The 22446-nt window shown below is 43.2% G+C and overlaps 2 protein-coding genes and 1 long non-coding RNA gene across 6 annotated transcripts in view; 2 read left to right on the top strand and 1 right to left on the bottom strand.

Moving 5' to 3' along the window:
- Positions 1–1300: 1300 nt before the first annotated feature.
- On the bottom strand, positions 1301–19648 carry LOC130144248 (uncharacterized). 2 transcript variants are annotated; one of them, XR_008820074.1, is made up of 6 exons: positions 19322–19648; positions 16999–17107; positions 11609–11726; positions 6327–6500; positions 5612–5709; positions 1301–5197 (listed from the first exon to the last, which is right to left on the bottom strand). It is a non-coding gene; the product is annotated as an uncharacterized LOC130144248 (long non-coding RNA). The 2 variants fall into 2 exon arrangements; XR_008820075.1 differs by lacking the exon at positions 6327–6500.
- On the top strand, positions 5916–17641 carry SLC25A30 (solute carrier family 25 member 30). 3 transcript variants are annotated; one of them, XM_056327639.1, is made up of 10 exons: positions 5916–6023; positions 9199–9274; positions 10680–10827; positions 11551–11645; positions 11851–11936; positions 13179–13274; positions 14150–14274; positions 14802–14940; positions 15919–15999; positions 16774–17641. In XM_056327639.1, exons 2-10 carry the CDS (start codon positions 9211–9213, stop codon positions 16813–16815), a joined length of 876 nt encoding a protein of 291 aa, XP_056183614.1. In that variant the 5' UTR covers positions 5916–6023; positions 9199–9210; the 3' UTR covers positions 16816–17641. The 3 variants fall into 3 exon arrangements, with proteins under 3 accessions (XP_056183614.1, XP_056183613.1, XP_056183611.1); XM_056327638.1 differs by having other exon boundaries at positions 5953–6023; positions 13179–13278; positions 14154–14274; XM_056327636.1 differs by lacking the exon at positions 5916–6023 and adding an exon at positions 6055–6079.
- A 102-nt stretch (positions 19649–19750) lies between the features above and the next one.
- Positions 19751–22446, top strand: part of COG3 (component of oligomeric golgi complex 3) — a 33075-nt gene continuing 30379 nt past the window's right edge. Inside the window, exon 1 of the mRNA XM_056327635.1 lies at positions 19751–20013. Coding sequence (XP_056183610.1) covers positions 19855–20013 — 159 coding nt within the window. The 5' untranslated portion in view covers positions 19751–19854. The remainder of the gene's footprint in view (positions 20014–22446) is intronic.

Raw genomic sequence — 22446 nt, 5'->3', positions numbered from 1 at the left:
ATGTCACTCTTAATTGCTTTTTTGTCTCTCTTCTCCCTGTCTTCTCATTTAAAATGAAAAGCAATGAAATTTTTAGACTGGTTCTTTGATTCTACAGGACTGTATTCCCCATGGCCTTAGAGCTGAAACAAGGCCAACCCATCTCCTGCATGAATTAGGCTCTGCATTTTTAGCTTACTCTGGAAGTCCACCCAAAGTCCTTAGATGAGGTTTTATACATGGTCCATCTGGCAGCCTGCAAGCTGCAACGTGGCTCTGCCTTGTTTGCAGTCTCTGCTCTCCGACCTTGAAGAAGGTCCAAAGAAGTTGTTAGTGCACTATGTGAAGTCTGGTGGTTAACACCACATCATGCTCATACTGCAAGCCAGACAGGAGGCCAGGGGTATTAGGATGTGTTGTTAAAGGCAGTATGCATACTGCAACCCCTAAAAAACTTTTTGCTGTGCCAGGTACTTGTGGCTAAATCCTGTGAGATGTTGAGTCATTCTAATATTCGATGCTTCCGAAAAGGCTGAACCCATTGCAAGCCATGCACTCCTGCTGCTACTGTTACATTGGTGCTGGTGCCAGTGTGAAGCCAGTTCAGTTCCATCAGCTGGTAAAAGCCTGGGTTTTGTATGTGTGCGTTCCATAAATGTAGTGAGTTGAACCTGCTCGCAAGTCAGATGAGAGCTATCACCAGTGTAAGCAACGGGCCACAGCTGTGTCTGGGAATGGGAGGGGGATGTGGGAAGGTAAGGGAATCGTGTTGGCAATCAGTGCTGCCATGTTGTAGAATACCCTTGTTGCAGCTGTGAGGCACATCACTGCGCTCACTGGTGCTGCCACCCAAGGTATGAGTGAGTCCAAAAGCTGGCATCTGCTGAAGCCTGCATAGGGAAGGATGACTATGGAAAATGGAGGGAGGTGATTGAACATGTCAGCTGTCACATTTTCCCAGAAGCCCAGGGTGTCTATCACTGCAGTCTGTGCCTGTTCAGCCCCTGGAAGACCACTGCTTTCCCACTCTGTCGGGCTTTGAAACCATAAGCCAGTGGAAATGTGAGCTCCTACTTGTGGCTGCTGCTTTGCAGCATCAGCAAGGAATCCCACTGCACACTAAAGTTCCTGAGCGACTTGTCCAAGGTGTGTTTTTTGCGACAGATGACTACCATAAGGACAAAATCCTACAGCTGTTCCCCTGTGCTGTGCAGGATAACCTGCCTTGCTCAAGGTTGACAATAATCAGCTCATCTTGGCCAAACACAGTGTTATTTCTGGGACCCTGGTGTTGTCGCGCTGTGAATCAGCAGGCCTGCAAAGCAAGAAAGTGCTTCAGAAAGCATCCTGTCTCTTCAAAACCTTCTGATTTCAAAAAAATTGTGATGGTACTTAAATGCTTCATTTTACAAAATTTTGTAAAGTACATTTTTTCAATTCAAAAAGAAGGAAATGGTATTCAAATGGTGATAGGAAAAGCTGGGTTACCCAAAGCCAGACCGTGGTAAACAGAAGAAAAGCTGGATTATTTCAGTAATGATTTAATACAAAGTATTCTATAGACAATATGGACAAATGATCAAAACTTGGGAATCAGGAAAGAGAATAGTCAGGCTCCTTTAAAAAGTAACAGCACTGAAATTTTGAAATTTTCCCCACATAGGCAGTCCTGTGTTTTGATCGACTTAAATCCTGTACTGTTAAGGGCATGGCTTTGGGGTCACCTGCTACCACATCTCACTGTCTGTTATCTTGTGTAAGTCATATTTCTGTTACCGCAGACCTACTTCAACTGCAACTCTTCTTTCACAGGATAGGCAAGTACAAATACGTACTGCCCTCAGCACATGCTTCCTCCTCCTTGGGTATAGAGTACTGCCAAGTAAGGGGTGTACTTAAAGTGGTAGAAAACATACTGTGTGGTAGAAAACATACTGTATGTACCGTGCTCTTTGGTGTTACACCAACCTCTCTGTCCGTTCAACATTGAATCATCTCCTCTTTTGGAAAAGGTTAGGCCATATCTTATACCACGTGCTGCCTGGTTTTTAGTACAGCATACAAACATGTTTGCTTTTCTTTGTGTTGCTTCTACTAGCACCCAAATTGGCATAGTTTCTTCCAGCTGCTGCTTGTTTAGCTGCTGTGCCATGTTGGCCAAAAGCCTCTGTGAAGCAATTATGACTGATCTTTATTTGGCAAGCAGTCAGAGGACAACAATCTGCTTCCCAGATCACCTGTTGAGATTGGAAAATACTGTATAGCAGTGAAAAGCCTTCTGTAGCACCTTCCTACCTGAGAATCTTTAACAGCTTTTCATTTGCTTATTCAAACAACATCAAATCCAACACCGTGACATACATAGGAGTTATTATCTTTGTCGGGAGTCTCAGAAATGAAATGAAATCAATTTTCCAGGACCTGCTGGAAGATTGCAACACTTTCAGAAAATTTTGTCTGGATTGCAGGTTTACACTTACTAGAATTGCCTTGCTGGGAACTCATGTTGTGTGAATTTCTGGTCCACTCAAAGCTCGGAACTATTCTCAGTTCCTTCACCCCCTCAAAGCCCGGAACTGTCCTCTGTTCCTTCACCTTTACAGGTTAAAACCAAATAACACTGTCATTTTTTATCCCAAAACTAGCATACGATAAAGACCTTTAGCTCTTGCCAGTGCCGGAGTCCACTTCAGATTATAAAAAATTACTAACAACAAGGCCACAAAATAACATTTGCTGTTATTCCTGCTTTCATTTTCCTTTCTTCTTGAGCTCTGCACATCAGAGTCTGTTATTAAGTTAGAAACCGCAAGACGTGTTGTCGTTGTGTGCCTATATGACATACACTAGAAGCTGGAGCAAGAAATATCCCCAGTCAGTCTCATCTAGCACTGTTCATACCACTAGAAAGTCTGTTCTAATGTCTATTACAAGTAGTGGAGAACAGATAATTCCTTTCCTCTGTATGGCCACCTTTTAGTCTTGAAGACTATGTTATCCTTAACCTTTTTTTAAATAAACAAATCTACTTCTTTCAATCTTTCCTTGCAGCTCATCTTCTGTATCCCTAGCCTTTGTCTTGTAGCTCCTCTCTACAGCCCTCCTGAAATGCACACCATGGAGCTGGACGTGGTGCTCCAGCTGAGGCTTAGCCCCTGGCAAACACAATGGAAGGACTATTATATTTTTACACACCAATAACAGTGATGAGTGTTTATTTTTTCCAATGAAGTCATCTGCTGTATGACTGAGCATCAGATTAACTCCTTCTCAGACAGAAAGTCCAAACCCTGAAGACGAGAAGGCGGTGCCAGGGCAGGGAGTAGTTGACTCCCATGTGCCAGACTTGCTTTCATCATGCAGTCAAAGGGACATGAACAATTAAAATGAAGTATGCGACTAATAATTATGGAAGTTTCCAAGGGACAAAGGAAACTCTCCAGTGGTTACAACTAGTGACAAAATGACAAGGCAGTTTGAATAATGCCCATAACCATCTGGGTCACTTCACTAGCCATTCATTTAAGCAGTAGGACACTATACAAAACTGCCTCCACCACTGCAGAGACCAGAAAAGAAACGATTTTCCATTGTAAGTAGCAGTGAAAACAGTGAAACAACCATCAATGCACAAAAAGCAGGGCTCCCTGGTACAATTGTTTGAGGGTGGCCTGCTTTTGTTTAAAAAAGAATCATAAAAAATATGTGTGAGGAAACTCCAGAGCAGTAAGGTCAGGGAACTAATTAGTTAAACCTTAGTCCTTCACAGCCCAGCAGGAAAGAACTGGCTTTTGGACAAAACTGTTGAAAGACTGTGTAACCAGTAGCACACCAGTAGCACATGGATGGCTCAGAGACATGTGAAAAGATGCTGAGCACTAAAGTCAGCTGCTGATATGGCACTGATGTCAGGCTCAAGGCAGCTTGCCAAGCATAGTCTGTTGACTGTTGATAAAAGCCTTATTATCTCATAGTATGAATTGGCTTGAGAATACAAGAAAAGAGGTTACTCAGAAGACCCATCCAGAAGTCACTAAAAGTAAAGAGAAGTTAGCCTGAATTCCCCTGTATTCAGAAGTATGTGGTTGAGTACTAACAGGTACTTTAGAAACATTATCAGGTGCAAGCTGTAATGAGCAAGCAGGAACCGGTTTGCATCAGAGATAATGAAAACCAGCTGCCTGCTGAAGGAACTGGCCAAACTCCAGGAACAACTTCAGGTCAAACTGGAACTAAAGTCCTCCTTAAAAGGGGACAGAAATTTGGGAAGCTGGGAAACAGAAGTGGCTGTCCTGCAAAATCATTCTGCATTAGAGCCAGTTCAAATGATCTCTGTGCAAAAAGAAAGGATCTGTTCAAAGTTTATCTCAAATAAGATCGTCTCGATTGTAGATATAAAACTTGGAAAGTACTAGACAGTTACTAGGAGTTTCAGGATGGGGTCTGAACATGAGTACCAATTCTGAGGTGTGAGTTTGCACCTGCCTTTGGAGAGGCCCATATGCACAGACAACTTTGCAACACTGCAATTGGAGCATGGGCTCTGTGAGCTGCCCATGCTGTAGCAATCGAAGTCTAAAATTTCTGGGAGGTCTGTGATGGACTTGGATGGTTGTAGAGAACTATTTTCTTTGTATGAAGCATTTTCAGCACACTGGGACCCAAGCTTTAAATCCCTTTTGTTTGAGACATTCATGTACGGCTACAGCCAGCTTCTTAGCAAAAGCTGAACAGGCATCATTCCCTTTCTCCACCAGCCATTAAGCTTAAATAAAAGTTTCTCAGCTGCCAACTTTGCCCTGAGATTAGCGAGGGGAGCAATCCCACAGGGTGTTTTGACCTTTCAAGGGTAAGGTATGACCACCCACATGCCACAAGGCAGCAGAGTGACAGCAGCACTGGAGTTGCACCACAGGGGTAGATCCTACAAGCAGGTCTGGCAGCTCTTCAGTCAGAAAGGGAAAGCACTGAGGTGCCAAAACAGGCTGCCTTTAGGGGCAGAGAAAGAGCTAGTTTCAACTATTTCACAGTGATTCCTCCACTCTGAGCCAAGAGAACAGAGTAGTTCTGGGTCTTGTCCAGTCTTTGTGGACTGGTCACCGCCACCAGTACAGCAGCTGGGACCAGCCCTTTTGGATAGCCCCTGCATTCCTCCTCTAGCCAGGCAGTGTCATGGTGGCCACAGCTGATGTCCCATACACAGCGCACAGTGATCCTTCTGGAAGAGGATCAGATACACATTCACAAAGCGATGCAAAGCTTACATCCTGAGGGCGTAATTTCAGTGTTGATAATGCAAAGAAACACATGGAATTGCACAAAGCTCAAAAGAAAAAAAAAATCACCCATGGAAGTGTTTTATCCAAAATTTTAAACGGGGTATTTTAAAGAGCAAAGTAGCTATTTAAAACCACGCTGCCCTTTCCTGTTCCCCCACTGAGCGGTAACCCAGGGCTGCTGTAGCACTTTGAGGAAGCTTGACCCCAGGGTGCTGTGGTGTCGCCAGGGAGCACAGGCCACACGGCTGCAAACCGAGCGCCAAACCCCTGTCGTTACAGTTAACGAAGGGGAAAAACCCTGAGGGGTGAGCGACCTGTTCATTAACCGAGGGGCACTGAAACACCTCATGTACCTGTTCCAGTCTCCTGGGGTGGCACTGCTACTGGAAAATACCACCCTGCCCCGCCAGCCACGAGTCCACCAAGGCCAGCATCAAAGGCAGACTCCTGACTGGAAAAAACAAGGCAGCTCAGTTCCATTCATCCATCCACCCCCCAATTTGTTACAAGCCAGCTCGCTATGCTATATATATATATTTTATATATATTTTATATATATATTATATATATATATATATATATATATATATATATATATACCCACCCACCCACCCCGTTATCAAACCTACACCGGGGCCCTTTAAATCAGCCGGCCCGGCCCCTCAGGCGAGCCCGCCCTCGGAGCCGGGGAACGGGCCGGGCTTTATAACCGGCGGGGCAGGGGCGGGTGGTGACTGGCACGGGTGGAGGCGGGAGGCCTCGGTGGTGAGTGGGGAGGCGGCAGCTGTTGCTGGCCCCTGAGGCCGGGGGTGGGCGCGAAGGTGAGGGGCCCGCCAGCTGTTTCTGTGCGAGCTTTGCCGAGCGGTGTCCCCGGAGGGCGACGGGGGGGTCGCTGGCTTTGCTCGGCGCCCTCCACCCCCGAGCGAGGGCGCGCCGCTTCCTTCCCTCCGGTGCTCTCCCTTCGTGGTGCCGCTCGTCTCACGGCGGGGCCGGAGGGAGCCGTTCTGCGTTGTGTGGGAGGGAGCGAGCTGGCCCGTGCGGGCGTTGCTGCCTCCCTTTGTTCCTTACCCGGCGTTACCGTGTCCCTCTCGCCCCGGCCGCTTACGCAGTGGCGCACCCCTTCTTGTGGGACAGCTGGCGTTTGGCGAGAACGTGTAGCTTTAGCACAGGTTTCTTTTCTTTCTTCCTGATGATGCTTCACTGCTTGACTACAAAGTCTGGGCTGTGCGTCTGTGGTACAGTCTGTGCAGTGAGAAAGTATTGCTTGGGTAACTATGTGTGCTTATAGTACAGGTGGTAACTTTTTGAGACTAGTAACTCCTTTAGCATAAGCCGCCTGTAACATTGAAGGGCTAAATCAATTTTAAATAGCTAAAACTACTGTAAGCTGGAGTATACTGTGTGATTGGTATGCTAAGAATAGATAGTTAGTTCAATATGTGACTTAAATATTTAGATATTGCCCTGTTTGAGAACAGACTTTAAGTGATGCATTCTTTTATGGAACCTGGGCTTCTGATTTTATTCCAGTCACGCTGCCAATAAAAGCAACCAGACTTTCTTCTGCAGAGAGTGTGTGGATGAATCTCTGTATTAACTTAATGCAGTGTCCTTCAGGGGTGGTATCACCTCTGCCACCTTACTGTTGTAATGGAACAACAATGTATATTTGACAAGGACAACTTCTTTCCAGTACAGCTGGAGCCCTCAGTTTACTCCCTAATGAGGGCTGGACTCCCTTTTTAAGTAGTTTGCCACTCACTCACCTGGTAGAGAATTCTCCTAAGGAGATGCTTACTGTTTTTATTAGTATACAGAAGAAATTCTGAAACCAACCAAGAATTCAGAAAATGAGACAGTTGAGGTGAAAGGGCAACATTGCTTGCTGATATGTTTTTTGGATTTTTTCTTAAGATAAGCTCTGCTTTAACTTCTTCCTATAAGTATGGAAAGCTAGAAGGAGGGATGCAGAGTGTAAGTGGAAAGACTTGTATGGCTACTTTGGCCTACATGGCAGGAGAGGAGACTGGTCAGCCTTTTAGAGGTAGAAGCCTTGACAGTGCTATGTAAGGCTTTCTCACCTTGGGTTATGTCAAAGGAAGAGCGTGCTGTAAAACTTCTGCATTAGGGTATTCTACACATACGTTGAAACTTCAGCTAATATTAGTAAATCTGTGTGCAGTTTGGAAACTTTGGCTCTGCAGTGCTTGCATAATTCTGTTATGTCAATGCTCCAGAATTGCGCAGAAAAACTGAGTAGCCTTCATTGCCTAGATAGAATGAAATACAAACCAGGAAAAAGACAGATATATACTAGTTCTGTCAGTCTTATGATATTTGTGATAAGTGAAAATGTGTTTTAATGTGTTGAGTGGAAAAAAGTTGACTGTTTTCAGTTTGACGAGTTTCTCAAAAGCAAAGTTTATGTGTGTGGCTGATAGAGGGGAAACTGAGCTTGGCTTTGTCCTTGTTAATTAAATGATCTGCCATTAATCATGGCTGGACAGGAATATGAGGAATGTGGAGCTGGAAGTGACCTCTGTCTGGCACCTATGTGGCTCTGCTGCTTTCGTATTGAAAAGCTTGCATAGTCTATGCCTGTGGCTCCTGACCTCTGTTCTGCATTCTTGGCGGTTGGTAGGTGCCCTTACTTGCCTTTTCTTTGGGTTTGTACATCAGTGGTGTTCTTCGCAGCGGCCTAAAGAGTCAGATGGGTTTCTGTGCACTTGGTTGTAGAGTATTTGAAATGGTGTGCTTTGAGCTCCTGTGGGTTTTTTATTGTATTGGCAGAAGACTGAAGACCCACGTAACTAACTCTTCATGAAGTAAAGATGACAAAAGGAAAACTAGGGCTGCAGTAACTAAACTATTCAGGCATGCTTACTGTCTGCAATGTCTGTTGATTTCCTTTGGATGCTGGATTATTGACACTTTTGGCCACTTCCTCCGGAATGTTAAATTTTACAAAAGGTGGTAGTAAGCAGCTGGTGTATTTGCAGTATTTTCCAGCTGGCCAGTACAGGTGAATAAACAAAGTAACAGGGAAGGTAGGTGCCAAGGGAAATTGTTTCAAGTACAGTTATGCCACAAAATTGGCAAAAGATAACTGTAGAACCCAATGTTTAGGAAGATTTAGAAAATGGGTAATGGGAGGTGTTTATATTATGAGGAAGGGAAAAAAAATAAGCAGTGGAGAGACCTGCTTGGTTTTGGGAAAGGCAATATTGTATCTGCAGGACTAGTCTGGTTTTGCTGTTCTTACTCTTTTTGCAAGATAATTGGAATATTTTAGTTTCTCGCAGAGCATATGCCATAGTTAATCATGATTTGTGGTCACTTTGTGAAATTAATTAAATTGACTTTAAGCTAAAGCAGCCTTTTTTACTGTAAAAGGCCTTATGTACCTGATTACACTGTTTTCCTGCTTGTGAACATTATATGAATAATGTGAACACTGGTAGCAGAAATAGGCCTTAATGGAAACAAAATGTGGTATGCACCTCTATCTTCTGTCCAGGTGTACCAGCTCAGGTCATGTTAATGTTGATATGAGGAAGAAGGAAGAGAAATTTGGTAATGACTGTTCTAAAGTTCCATTCGATCGCAGGACATAGTCAAACTATTTCAGCTTGGTAAGAATCCTTGGAATTTTTCACTGCAGTGCTCCTTAAGATCACGTCTGGGAGACAAACTGCTTCAGCCTTTCATGGTGAGGATAGTGGTGGGCCAAATAAATCTGAGACACTGATTTGAACCCAGATGCCTTTCTGCAGTATTACTGACTTTCTTTTGATTATAGAAGGTATATTAATGTTTTTACCCTTAGTATGTTTGGAAGATCCATCTTAAATGGGCAAGGCACAAAGTTTTATTAAATGTTAGCATATGTATTTATACAACAGATATAATTATAGAAGCATTAAATGGTGTTATTTCACAGAAAGAAGAATCAATGTCAGCGCTAAACTGGAAGCCCTTTATCTATGGAGGTTTAGCATCAATCACTGCAGAATGTGGTAAGGTTTGCATGATTTTTTTTACTCTAGTCCCTTTTAAAACAAGCTTGGTTCCATGCCATCAATTAAACAGTAGTATACGATGGTCTGCAGCATAGGAGGCTTTTTCTTTAATGTTGTCTGAGGGGTTCCTCAGAACTTTGTTATAATGTCAGAACACTTCAGTCTGTCAAATTTGATCCCTTGTGAAACTTCTTTTTATACAAACCTCATATTATATGGTGTTTGATCTGTTCCTAGGCAGTGGTCATAAGTATACACAACTTTTCTTTTCCTAGAGTAGAGAAGTTGAGCTCTTGTAAAATTTTTCTCTTGGCTTTTCTGAGTAGCTATGTTGCAATTTAAATTCTTTTTCTTGAATGTGAGCAGCTGATTAGATTTGAACACTTCAGTTAGTGAGCAACGTAGAATAATTGCTGTAGTGAGACAGTGCATCTGATTCTTTAGTGCCTACTTTAGACAAACCTAAAATATAAACATTCTTTTAAAGTCTTATCTGAAATGCATGTACATGAAAATAAAGGAAATTTGGATTTTCACAGTAGCAGAACATAGCCTGACATATAAAATTAAACCTAAAAAACCACTTTAAAAAGCATAATTAGGTGTAAGTTTTCTACTACTGTTTTGTTTTCCTTTTCTGCCTTCTCTGATGAATCTTGTTCGAACTTGATTGTGAAACTACTGTTATTTGACTTGACTGAATGGTGCCAGTAATGCCAAAAGCTTCATGAGGAAGACAAACAATAATAAAAGCCTTGCTTGTGTGGTGAACCTCATAGAACAGATGTAGTTAATTCTGACTCCTATTAGTATTTACATGAGTACTGAATGTTGAAGTGGTCCCTTTTCTAAAGATATGCTGTGGAGGAATATGCTTTCTAAACACTTTCATAAATGGAGCTTGGAGAGCATGAGTTTGACATAGCAGTAGGCCACAGGAAAGCAGTAACAGAAATGGGTACTGCTGCTATTTCTTTTGTAGATTCTAAGCTAGAATCTGTATAGCTTGTCCTATGGAATTTTTCTTTGCCTTCAATGAAGTGATCTTCAAAAATGCTGGTAGAATACACATGCGAACTCTGTACTTGATTGTGATTTCAGAGTCTTGTTCACTGTGGCTGTTTAAGGCCAGGCAATACCATGTTGCCTGAAAACATAGTGAATGCAAAATGTAAACATAGGAAGTAGGTAAGGCCTCTGACAAGCTTTTAGAAGAAACAAGGTGACATAAAAGAAACCACTTATTTAAAAGAAAGTCTTGGTAAGAGACTTTTTTTTTTCCATGGGAGAATTTTTGTGATCTGGTATATAACAGTGGTTGTTGTTTCTTACATAATGTTCTTTGTTGCCTTTGGTTAGGTAGGTACTTGATTCATTTTCTCTCTGATTTTTTTTCTTTAAGGGACTTTCCCTATTGATCTGACCAAAACACGTCTCCAGGTTCAAGGTCAAGTTAATGATGCCAAATACAGAGAGATTCGTTACCGTGGAATGGTACATGCACTAGTCAGAATATGCAGAGAAGAAGGACTGAAAGCCTTATACTCTGGGTAAAATTAATTGACTTGCAGTAATGGTTTATGAACAGTCTGTTAAGTATAAGTCCATAGTGTGTGAATTCTTCGGTTTCAGAATTACAAGGTATTTGGTTAGTGTCAGTCTGGAATTTGAAAGCCCAAGCTTAGATTGCTTCAGTCTTTGTACTCTGCAATAGCATTTCATGTTTAAAGAGAACAACCTCAAACAACCAAAGCTACTTGGAAAAAAAGCTAAGCATAAAGTTACTCTGTATAATGCTGTTATGGTTGTTCCATCTCAGAAGAAAAATAAATTAACCTTTATGTATAAATGGGCACTGTTGAAGGTGTCTGTGCCCATGGCAGGGGGGTTGGAGCTAGATGGTCTTTAAGGTGCCTTCCAAACCAAGCCATTCCATGATTCTGTGTTTTCTTTAAAAATGCAAGATGGTGGGGGAAAAGATGTAATCTGCAAATTGTTTCAGACATGCTTACCAGCACAAGTCAAGGCATGTTTTAATAGTAATCCTTCCACAGTTCATTCATGTTATTGCAGGCTTTGTTTAAAAAACAAAACAAAAAACCACCACCAACAACCCCCCCAACCTTGTTTTGTTTATAGTGAGTTTAAATTGTTGATTTAGATGAACAAACCTTTCTCTGGTAGATAGCTTGTGTTCAGTCTCTCCTGCTCTAAAATATTTTCTGACCAGTCTTTTGCTATTTTGAACATAAATATTATCACTTTTTTTACAGGATTGCACCTGCAATGCTACGACAAGCTTCATATGGAACTATAAAAATAGGCACTTACCAGAGCTTAAAAAGAATGTTTGTTGAAAGTCCAGAAGGTGAGTTTCCAGTTTAGTTGAGGACTGCTTTGCTTGAAGCTGGCTTTTTCCATTTGGTATCTTGCTGTAGCAGTTAAAAGTCTGCTGAAACACAGTGAGTCAGCACTCTCCCTGGTTAGAGGATGGGTGGCATCATCCTGCCCTGATGCATCCTAAGCTTTGTAAATCTTCAGCTAAACTTTTTTTTTCTTTGTTTATATAATAGATGAAACCCTGGTGATAAATGTTCTATGTGGCATTCTTTCGGGGGTAATCTCATCATCTATTGCCAATCCTACAGATGTCTTGAAGGTAATGATGTGTTTATATAGAGTTTGTCCTTAGTTTTTGTCCTCTCATTGAGGAAATGCAGAATCTTCTGATTAATATGGGATTTGTTTTGTAATTGTATTTATTCTCATCTCTTAACTTCTAAAAATCAGTAATGCTCTAAATTCTTGGAACCTCCTTCTGGTCCATACTAATTATTTTGAAGTATGCACCAGGAAACTGATGGCTGAGGGGGTAGTTGGATTTGTGTAACTTTTTTGGGGGGGAGGATAGGGGGAGAATAATGTAAGATCAACTTTCATGCTGTAGCATTTGTGTGGAAGTGACACTGCATATATAATCTATAGTTCTTGGTAACACCGTTAACTAGGTGTTTCTTGAGCTCAAAATAGGTGAAGAGAATTCAGAGGCAAGAGTTTCAGTGACTGCTACTTGTACTGTAGGATTCTTTAATCCTGTAGAGAGGCTTTGGAGTCCAGTGTCCCATGGAAACAAGTGTTCCAGCATCAGCCATTTAAAGTGAATTAGTGAAATGATCAGCTCTCTAAGAATGTTAGCTTAATGATAGCCATTAAACTCTTTTCCAGTTGCTTGAAAGGGCTGATGGTATTTAACTTGCAGAACTGTAGCATGTGACTTGTGTGGCTGCCTCTAATGAAAAATTCAAGCCAACACTTCCTGTTCTTCTAAAGCTACTAAAAATTTAGTCCTTCATACAGCTAGTGTGGTTATGTAGAGACATTTCAAACAAAGCTTGTATTTCAGTTGTGACTTCAAGTAGTTATTTCCCAAAATTATATCTGTGTACTAACTTGCTTGTCACCAAACTTGTATTTGGTAGTTACCATGGCAGGTTCCCAAGGACACTTTTAGAAATCCACGAGGTCAAAGATCATGATCCTTACTAGCTGGAATCTTAATCTTTTTAACCTTTCATTTTAACGTGTTCCTCTGAGAACACTGTAAAGGACATCCTGCAGAAGCTGTCTGTCAGTCTAAGTGGAATAGTGCACAAATACAGAAATAGAAGTGACTTAATGCATCTAAAAACTACACCATGTACTTGTTTAAAATTAGCAGCTGCATTTGGATAGTTAAGGCAAAAGACTGCATCATGGTTATGATACTGTCAGCTATGAATTTGTATTCAATGACAAATTGACTTTACGACTTAAGATTGTAAGCTAAAATGTTAATGAAACTGTATTGAACTGTTATGTATGTTTGAAAAGTATTTATATTCTATCTTCAAATGAATCTCAGATCAGAATGCAAGCCCAAGGTAGTGTGATTCAAGGAGGAATGATGGGCAACTTCATACAGATCTACCAAAAGGAAGGCACTAAAGGATTATGGAAGGCAAGTTTTTTTTAACTGTATCCTGCACTTTAAATACACCTTCTTGCTCAACTAAATTTCAGGTACTAATACAGTATTCTCTGCTAAAATATGGAGAAGCTAATATGTATGTAGTTTGTCATGACTACTTCACTGCTGGTGTCTTGATGCATTTTGGCAGAGGGTTACTGCCAGTCTTGTGTTCAAGGATTAGCTACTTCTTAAAGGGGAGAGATAAATGGAGACTTAAATTAGGGTGACTGGCTTTAAGGCTAGTTCAACAACCCTTTGCAAGACATGTCTCAATCTATACACTCTGCTCTTTTTAAAACATATAATAAAGAATATTTACAAGTAAAGGTAGTAATGAACATCCACTGTAGCTCATGAATTCTTGTACTCAGTCTTGTAAGTTGTCTCTTATGCCAGTTAAACAGTGACTGTATGATTGAAGACCCAAAATGGACAATTGTTCTGAAACGGCTGGAAAGTAGAAATATTTTTCTATTAGTGTGCTTTCCTCTGCAAAGTTTCTCCACCTCCATTTTTCTGCTAATCTTCCTTACTTTGTTGGTTTTCCAGTTAGTGGCAAGGGGAGCCAGTATCACCTGGTTGTTGAGGTCTTAGCCTGACTGTTAATGTAAGAATTCAGGTGTTAAGCACAGATGGAGTTGCACAAAGGAACTGAAACTGCCATTCAGTGTGGGAAAGTTATTTGTCTATTAATTTGAATTTGCATTTTTGAAGCACATATATCTAAGACATATACTTAGATGTACCTTAATTGAACTCTGTGTTCTTAACACATTCATAGTGTATTGCTTTGTACTAGAAAAGCTAGGTGTTTCTCATGGTGCACAAAGGTTAATTTTAAACTTTATATTTTCTTTTGCCAGGGAGTATCATTGACAGCACAGAGAGCTGCTGTTGTTGTTGGAGTGGAACTGCCAGTGTATGACCTTACCAAGAAGCACATAATTATGTCTGGATTCATGGGAGATACAGTATATACTCACTTCCTGTAAGCTTGTATAACTGACTGTTAACCTAGATTATCATTGGTTAGTTCTCATTATAGGGCATAAATCTCTTGATTTTTCTGTTATCAATCCAGATGTAAATATACTTCTGGTGTGTTTGTACTTCTTAATGCAATAGCATCTCAAATGGTAGCACATAGCATGGAAGCTAATTTTATTTAGGATTTGGATTTAGCTTTCTTTTGAATATGGATTTTTTGTGAATGGTCTGAATATTTCAGCTGTGCAAACAGAGGTTAGAGGAAAGTTACAATCAAGTATTTGCTGTTCTGAGAGGCACAAACATCTGTTCAAGTATACAGAAACTGCGTATAAGGGCTGTATATCAAACCTTCAAAATGATGCTTTATAGTAAATGAAAAGGAATTTTTCACATTTATTAGCTAATGTAATTTTTAATTAAATGTATTAAGCACTCATTAATTACTGCATGTTTTCTGGAGAGGGGGAATTCTTGTGCATCTTTAAATGTGGTAGGTCAAATTTCATTAAACCTTTCTTTTGTTAGCTCAAGTTTTACTTGTGGGTTAGCTGGAGCCCTTGCATCCAACCCAATTGATGTTGTAAGAACACGCATGATGAATCAGGGAAGCCAACAACATGGGGGACGCTCCAACTACAAGGGTACTCTGGATTGCTTGTTACAAGTAAGTAGTTCATGTATCAACATAAGTAGAAACTGATGCCATCAAGCAATGATTTTGGTGTCAAACTTGACATTGTTCTAAGTTTCCCTAGAAATTAACCCAAGTAATTTAATTTCCTTTTTTGCCATAATGTTCAAAAGGACTATATTGCCAATAAGGCACTTGATATGAAAAGTATGTACGATTTTGACAGGCAGGAAGAAAGTTAGTATATACTGCAGGCACTTAATACTTTTTGGTGCTTGGATAAGGAGACAAAGTCTCTCAGCAGCACTGTCTCAACTTTATATGATGTTAGGATATTGATAGGAAATGATTATTTTGTAGATCAGTTCTTGAAGAACAACATCTTGTGGGGCAGATGGCTTTCTCTATTGCATATTGTGTAATGGAAGGCCTAGTATAGCCAAAGGCAATGTCAGTCTCTTGATTGTGATTATTTTTGCTTGGTTTCTTAAATCCCTAAATTGGGTATGAGGTGTGAGCATGGTGGCCTTTTACATGGAGAAGGGTGGATAGGAAGCTATTGGTATCCAACTGTTGACTGAACAGTCAGTCATGTATAACAGTCCAAGTTATGCTGTCCAGTGTAATTTTGTGGAGTCCATAAAGCAAACTGAAAAATTTCAGGGGGTGTCTAATGTGAGCTGCAGCTTTACATGCAGCACTCTGCAGGGTTGGTTGAGGTTTTTTTTGGGGGGGGGTGAGGTAGAGGGGGAAGACAAGTCCAGGAATGCAATTTGAATGAATCTGGGTTGGGTACTGAATGACAGACTGCAGCTTTTCCTGCCAGGTAAAGCTGCAGGCATTACTAATCTTGGCTTTATCTAGTGAAATGTTTTTGTCCCATTGTACAGGGTTTAAATCAGGGTTACAGCACTAAGCTATCACCTTGTCTGGTACAGAATCTTGTTACTGAGATGTTGTCTAGATTTCTCAGAACTACATAAATGCGTTCTTGCTATTGCTTTTTTCCAGACATGGAAGAATGAAGGCTTTTTTGCTCTGTATAAAGGGTTTTGGCCAAACTGGTTAAGACTTGGTCCTTGGAATATCATTGTATCCTTTTCAAAGGTGTGCAAAACTATTAACCTAGCCATACAATAGCAGGTATTAACAGTTTCACAGAATGCTCAGTGTGGAAAGTGTCATGTCAGCGCAAATATTTGCTTTTATATGAATAGAAAATTGTGTAGTTGACAATTTTTCTTAGTCAATTGCTGCTGGTCAGATTGAATTTGTGATTCACACAGAGTGAATATTAAAAGTGTGATTTTGCAAAACATTTTTCTATTCCTCCAGTTTCATACCTGGCCATTTCATTAGTTTGGAGCCCAGTATTAAATAAACAGACCAGATGAGTTAAGAATGGGGGCTGCTGCCAGAACTGGGGGAATTGCTGGCGGTTAGCCATGAAATCTTGTTGTTTATCTTATTCTGACACAATTTTTCTTTCAAGAGCCAGCTGATCAGAGCCCTGGGAGTTGTGTTGGTGGTAATTTTTTTTTTACCATGAGCAAACCTGCTTTAGCCCACTAAAGCTAAGTGAGTAAAGAGAATCTAAGGGCTTTTGTAGGGCTTTTTTCTGCGGCCTCAGTCCTGTGTTTCAGATCCTGAGGAATAGGGATGGGAAAGTAATTGGCATCACTAGCCTTAAAGCAAGCTTCATTGTTCTGTGTAGTACTGCATAACAAAAATGGCCAGCCAGCAGCATTGCATAGGAGGGAACAAAGAGTGGAACAAAGTTTCACACAGGTGCACCTGTCATTTAGTAGGAAAGTGACCATTTTGCACTCTGAACAGGAAATGGTTTTCCTTAATCACATATTCCAGTTCTTTCTGACATATGAACAGCTGAAGAAACTGGACTTCTGACATGCTGAATTCTGTTAATGTACTGTTTCAGTTTAACCTGTAAGTTGTCTTGGGTATTTGCTCTTTGTCTGACATGCTGGCCAAGGGCACTACAAGACTGTTGTGGATGAGAACCTGGAAGTGATTTTTGAGGCAAACTGGCTTCTGTAACAATGGCTTGATCGTGTGATTCAGGTGGAATACCTTCTGTCAACTCTCTTAAGTCTTCTTCAATATGAAGATCTGTAATGCAACTTTATGCTGTTGATACTCCAATGCACAGTGTTCTTACTAGAGGCAAAGAATGATCTTACTGTAAAGGAAGATAAAGGAGGATACCAATGAGCTGGGCTTTTCCTGTTTTCAGAACTGTATACAATTTGACTATAATAGTTTATAGTTTCTAATTAACACATCTTTGCAGCAGGTACTTTGCTGAACTGCAAGCCTGCAGTACCAATTCTGGTTTTAGAGCTTTCCTATGTTTTCAGTCCTTAGATGCCTGCATAACTTTCTGGGAAAAACTCCGCTTCATTTGAAAGTGCGGTTGCTACAGTTGACATCAGCTTTCTACAAACTATGCAAAACTGACCTGTTCTGTCCCCCCCTGTATCATTCTTGATTTTTGGCATAAGTCATTCTTCAACATATCCATCTGTAAATTGCAAGTGCGAGTGAAGATCCAACAAATCCATGTTCATTTGCCTGTCTTGCAGAGAAACAACTTTCCATGCTTCTTCCGTTGTTGGGAAGAACTACTTGTAATGGTTTACTGGCTGTTACGTAGCATCTGAAAGATGCAAGTTTTAAACTGAGTGGTTCAGGCTGTGTCATGTAGGTGCCTCTGTGAAAAGAACCAAATCCCTCCAAAGCTAGGTCTACTTGTTTTGAAACTAAACCAGGTTTGGGTGTCTCTTTAAACAAGGAAACTTGAACTGCTGAGCACTTCCATAGAGCAAAAGGGCCCAAGCTGCTGTTACATGCAATCAAACACTTTATGTATGTCAGCCACAGCTTTCTTGAAGTATTACCTCTTGGCTTCAATGTACATCAGAGATTCAGGGCCATTAACTAAGCAGTTACATCAAGGTTCTTATTGAATGCTGCTATTGAATTCCAGGAAGGGAAATGTGAGATGCAGGTCACATGATGGTCCTTCTGCATTTACAGAGGGTAGCAAAGCAGGATGTGTAGCTTTAGACTTTTGTGGCATTGTGTTAATTGCTTAAACATTTTTGGTTAATCATACATTCCGCTTAAAGAAATTTCATTGCGATTTCAGAATTACTATAATCACTTAAAATTACTAATTTTGAATTCACAAATGGATTTTGAAATGCACAAGGCACTTTCTTTCCTAAGCATACCCATATACATAGAAAAACATTGTACCTTATGTGCAGTGTTTTCCTTATAGCTGTTTCTATGCTTTAATAGAAATATTTGTAAATATTTTTATATGCTATGTAAACTAAGTCTATGTTTTACATATTCAAGCTTATTAAAAGTTTTAAAAGCATTATGTAGTGACCCTGACTTTGAGTTTTGAAGTTTCAAGTGGGCAGGGGTGCATTTTCAAGGTGATTAACAAGGGAAAGCTGTTGCTGGCATTGAACTGCATGAAGTTGGTTATTTAGCCAAGGCAGTCTAAAGTTGCTGTAGTTAACAGCTATGTTCCTGTAACTTACTGGCTCTGGATAACATACACAACATGTTTTCACTGTTCTTTGGCATATTTTAAACTGCAAAACTATTTCCCATTCTTAGGGAAGCTGCTTGGTCTGCAACAGGTCAATCAGCTTAGTTTTGTGTAGCAGTGAAATACGCTTATTAATGTGTAACCTGAGTGGATTTCTGGGGTTCATATGTGGTAGCACAAGTCTGGTGGGTGCAGTGCTGAGGGGAGGAGAGATCTGCCAGTCTGGAGTAAGGAGGTGGGGGTGCTCTGCCTGGGTACCCTGGGGAAGCTGGAAAGGGGGTGGGTGTACAAGAGGGGCTGAAGTGGACTGCTGAGCACCAAGGGCAGAGCTGTGAGTGGGAGTTGGGGGCTGCAGCTGAAGGTGACTGCTGCAGTGAATACCTTGTGCTGTTTTCAAGCTCTTTAATTTCAGACATGCCTTGGGATTTAGTTTAAAGGTAAAAATTTACAAAAACTAACAGCAAACCAAAGATAATGAAGGGTGTTTCCAAAGTAAAGAATGAATCCTGCAGTGGGTTCTGAGGAGGCATGAGGGAAAGGGCGGCTCTGGTTAACGGGTGATGCTGCAGACAACGCGGGGCAGTAAGGAGGGGGGCCGGAATGGAGGGTCCTGGGCCTGCCTCGGCGGGCCTCTGCACGCCGGCGGTGCTGCCCTGGCCCTGGGGGCGGTCACCGGAGCTCGCACGCAGGGGCGGGGGGCGGCTCCCTGCTTCGGCGCCGGGCAAGTGCCACAGGTGGCCGTGGGGCAGAGCAGCGTGAGGGACACAGCGGCCCCCGCTGGGGCCGGGGCAGCTCCGGCGGCGTCGGGTGCCCCAGCGCTTCCCTTACCTGTCTCAAGCGGACGCTAGTTGTCACGTTACGATGAACCGAGGTCGAAAGCACCGCAGCGAAGGGGCGCCTGGGTCGTTAAGGCGGGCGTTCCGGTAGGGCTGAGTGTGACAGACCGGCTGGCCGGGGAGGGAGGTGCCACCGGCAGGGCTGTCCTGCGGGCTCCGCCGCCTCGGGAAGGAAGGCTCCGGGGAGCGCAGGGGACGACCCAGCTGCCGACTCCGGCCTTTCTCCGGGCTGCTCGGCGGCGTCCCCTGGAGGGCCGCAGGCGTGCGGGCGCGGGGCTCGCTCTGCCCGGGGGCGCCGCAGCCGCCTGCGCTCCTCCCGCCGGCAGGGGGCGCCCTCTCTGTCAGCCACCGCCCGCCCTCCCCCGCCCCTCGCTGACGCGCCTCTCCGCCCACCAATGACGCTGCTGCCACGCGACGCGGCGCGCGCCGTGCCTCCCCGGAAGCGCCGCCGCGCTCCCCGGCGTTCCGCCCCGCTCCCGCTCCCGGCCTCGGCCCGGCCCGGCAGCCGCTCGCCCCGCCGCCAGCATGGCGGAGCCGCCGCCCGAGCCGGCGGGCAGGGAGGTCCGGGACCGCCTGAGCCTGTGGGACCGCCGCCCGCAGCCCGCCGCACCGCTCAGTGACCGTCAGACGGACTCGGTACTGGAGCTGAAGGCGGCGGCCGAGAACCTGCCGGTGCCACCCGAGGTGAGGTGGCGGCGCTGCCCGGGCCGGAGGGAGGGACCGAGGGCCGGAGGTGGGGTGGCGCCGCGGTGCCACGTCGCCAGGCGGCGGGGGGGCGGCCCCGCAGGCCCCGGCCGGTCGGGCCGGGCCGCCGCTCTCCCCCCGTTTTTACGGGGCTGGACAGCGTTGTCCCTTCTGGCGAGGCTTCGGGCCGGCGCGGCGCCGAGCTCGGCCCCTGCTGCGCTCACAGCCCGCTCCTCAGCCCGCCGCCCCTTTCGCCTCTCTCGGGAGGGCTCGCTCTTCAGCCCTCCCGGCTGCCCTCCCCGCCCCCCCCCCCGCTGCCCCCCCTGCCCGGGCTTGCCGGGGGCTTGTAGCCAGCAGCGGCTTCCCCCTTAAAATCTAGGGGGCTTTCCCTGCCTGGCCTTACTACCTCGCTCCGTTCATCCGAGTTTGGCCACTTGAAATTGAGAGATTGTAGTCCTGCAGGTATATGGGTTTGGCCCTCCAGACTTGAGCCTGATCAATGCATAGCTGCTGGCACCAGTGTTGTTTCCTGGTGCAATTTACAGATGCTTCAACAAGCCGTATAATGCCAGGAATAGTGGTAAAAAGCTTAATAAGTTGTTGTTAAGACGTGGTCTCCCCCTCAGTTATAAAATAGAAGACTCTGACGAGGTGGTCATTGTGAATGATGAGTGCTCCTTTGCCTACAAATGGAAGGGGAACAAAATGTTTGCATTCCTTAGCTGCACTTCTCGTGAGCGGTTATTGTATTTGAACAGGTTCATATCACAAGATATATAGTGCCATAAAATCAACAAAGTTGGCTCTTGGCAAGTGTCTGAAAGGTCAAAATACCAAAGGGGAGGGGGCAAAGCAACTTCTTCCTGAAATGCACCCGTTTCATTTCATGTTTCCTGGTTTCCTGTAAGCTGTATGCAACTACACTAAAGTAAATATTGGCAGACATTCAAAACGATTGTAGAAGTATGTGCTGCTGTTGGAGGATGTTCTTAAGGATCAAAAACAGGTTTGCAGCAAGGCCAGTGCTGTATTTGCCAGCTAGGACAGTGGGAATGCCAAAACGTTGAGTACTTCAGCTGTTTCTGGCTCCTGCTGAAGTGGATTGGGACAGTCGCATGCCAGCTGTTCTGAAAAAACAGGCTCTGATGGACTCATCTTTTCCTCAGTAGTAGTCTCAAAAGAGTCCTGCCTGTTTTTGGGGGGCAGTGGGGAGAGCTACGTGGAAGTTGAACAAGATGGGGCAATCGGTCTTTTCTCAAATAGCTGAAATCCTGATGGTTCTTTCTTTGCTGGACTAATATTACCAGGCAATGAATATTTTACAAAGTGAGTAATTTTGTAGAGCTGTACCAACTTGTATTTAAGTATTGCTTTCTGTTTTTATGTTACTGATGTTCTCATCAATAGAAAACATTACTTATCAAGTGAAGTAAAAAGGGTATTACGTTAAATAAGAGTATATAACAATACTTGTTTTCTTGAATTAATTCCTTCCATATAATCTAATTAATAGTTTCCAATCATAGCTGAATACAATTTCTTTCAAGTTACTTTCTTCCATAGTGTTGTGGTTTAACCACAGCTGGTAACTAAGCACCACACAGCTGCTCACCCACCCCATCCCAGTGGAATGGGGGAGATAATCAGAAGGGTAAAAGCGAGAAAACTCGTGGGTTGAGATGAAGAGAGTTTGGTAAGTAAAACAGAAGCCACATATGCAAGTAAAGCAAACCAAAGGATTCATTCACCACTTCCCATGGGCAGGAGGTGTTCCGCCATCCCCAGGACAGCAGGGCTTCATCATGCGCAAGAGTTACTTGGGAAGACAAATGTTATGACTCCAAATGTCCTTCCCCCAGCTTTTACTGCTGAGCATGGTGTTATATGGTATGGAATATCCCTTGGGTCAGTGGGGTCAGCTGTCCCGGCTGTGTCCCCCTGCCAACACCTTGTGCCCCCCCCCCAGCCTGCTCGTGCTGGGGTGGGTGAGAGGCAGCAAAGGCCTCCGCTCTGTAACCACTGATCAGCAGTAACTAGACCATCCCTGAAATAGCAACACTGTTACCAGCACAAATCCAAAACATAGCCCTGTACCAGCTACTATGAAGAAAATTAACTCTCTCCCAGCCAAAACAGCACACCTTTTTTTTTTTGTTTAAAAAAATGATTGTGTGTGATAATTTCCATTCAACAGAGCTATTCCTTGTCTTCTAAAAAAGCTTTTCTTTTTAGCTTGACTTCTTCAAAAAGCATTTGAAAGAATATGAAACACTATCTCCTGCATAAATTCTGGCAGTCTTGAGTTTTCTCTGATTATCTGGCAAAAAAATCTGACAATTCCTGTACAGTGGTGTTGCCATGTCGTGTAGACAGTGATGACATTTATTTTTGCTTCTGTGTATGTTCTGAATTCTTATGTTCTCAGATACTTTT

This window comes from Falco biarmicus, chromosome 2 (assembly GCF_023638135.1).
Source record: "Falco biarmicus isolate bFalBia1 chromosome 2, bFalBia1.pri, whole genome shotgun sequence".
Taxonomy (NCBI): domain Eukaryota; kingdom Metazoa; phylum Chordata; class Aves; order Falconiformes; family Falconidae; genus Falco; species Falco biarmicus.
Note: the sequence above shows the minus strand (reverse complement) of the source record. Positions and strands in the feature narration are given on the sequence as shown.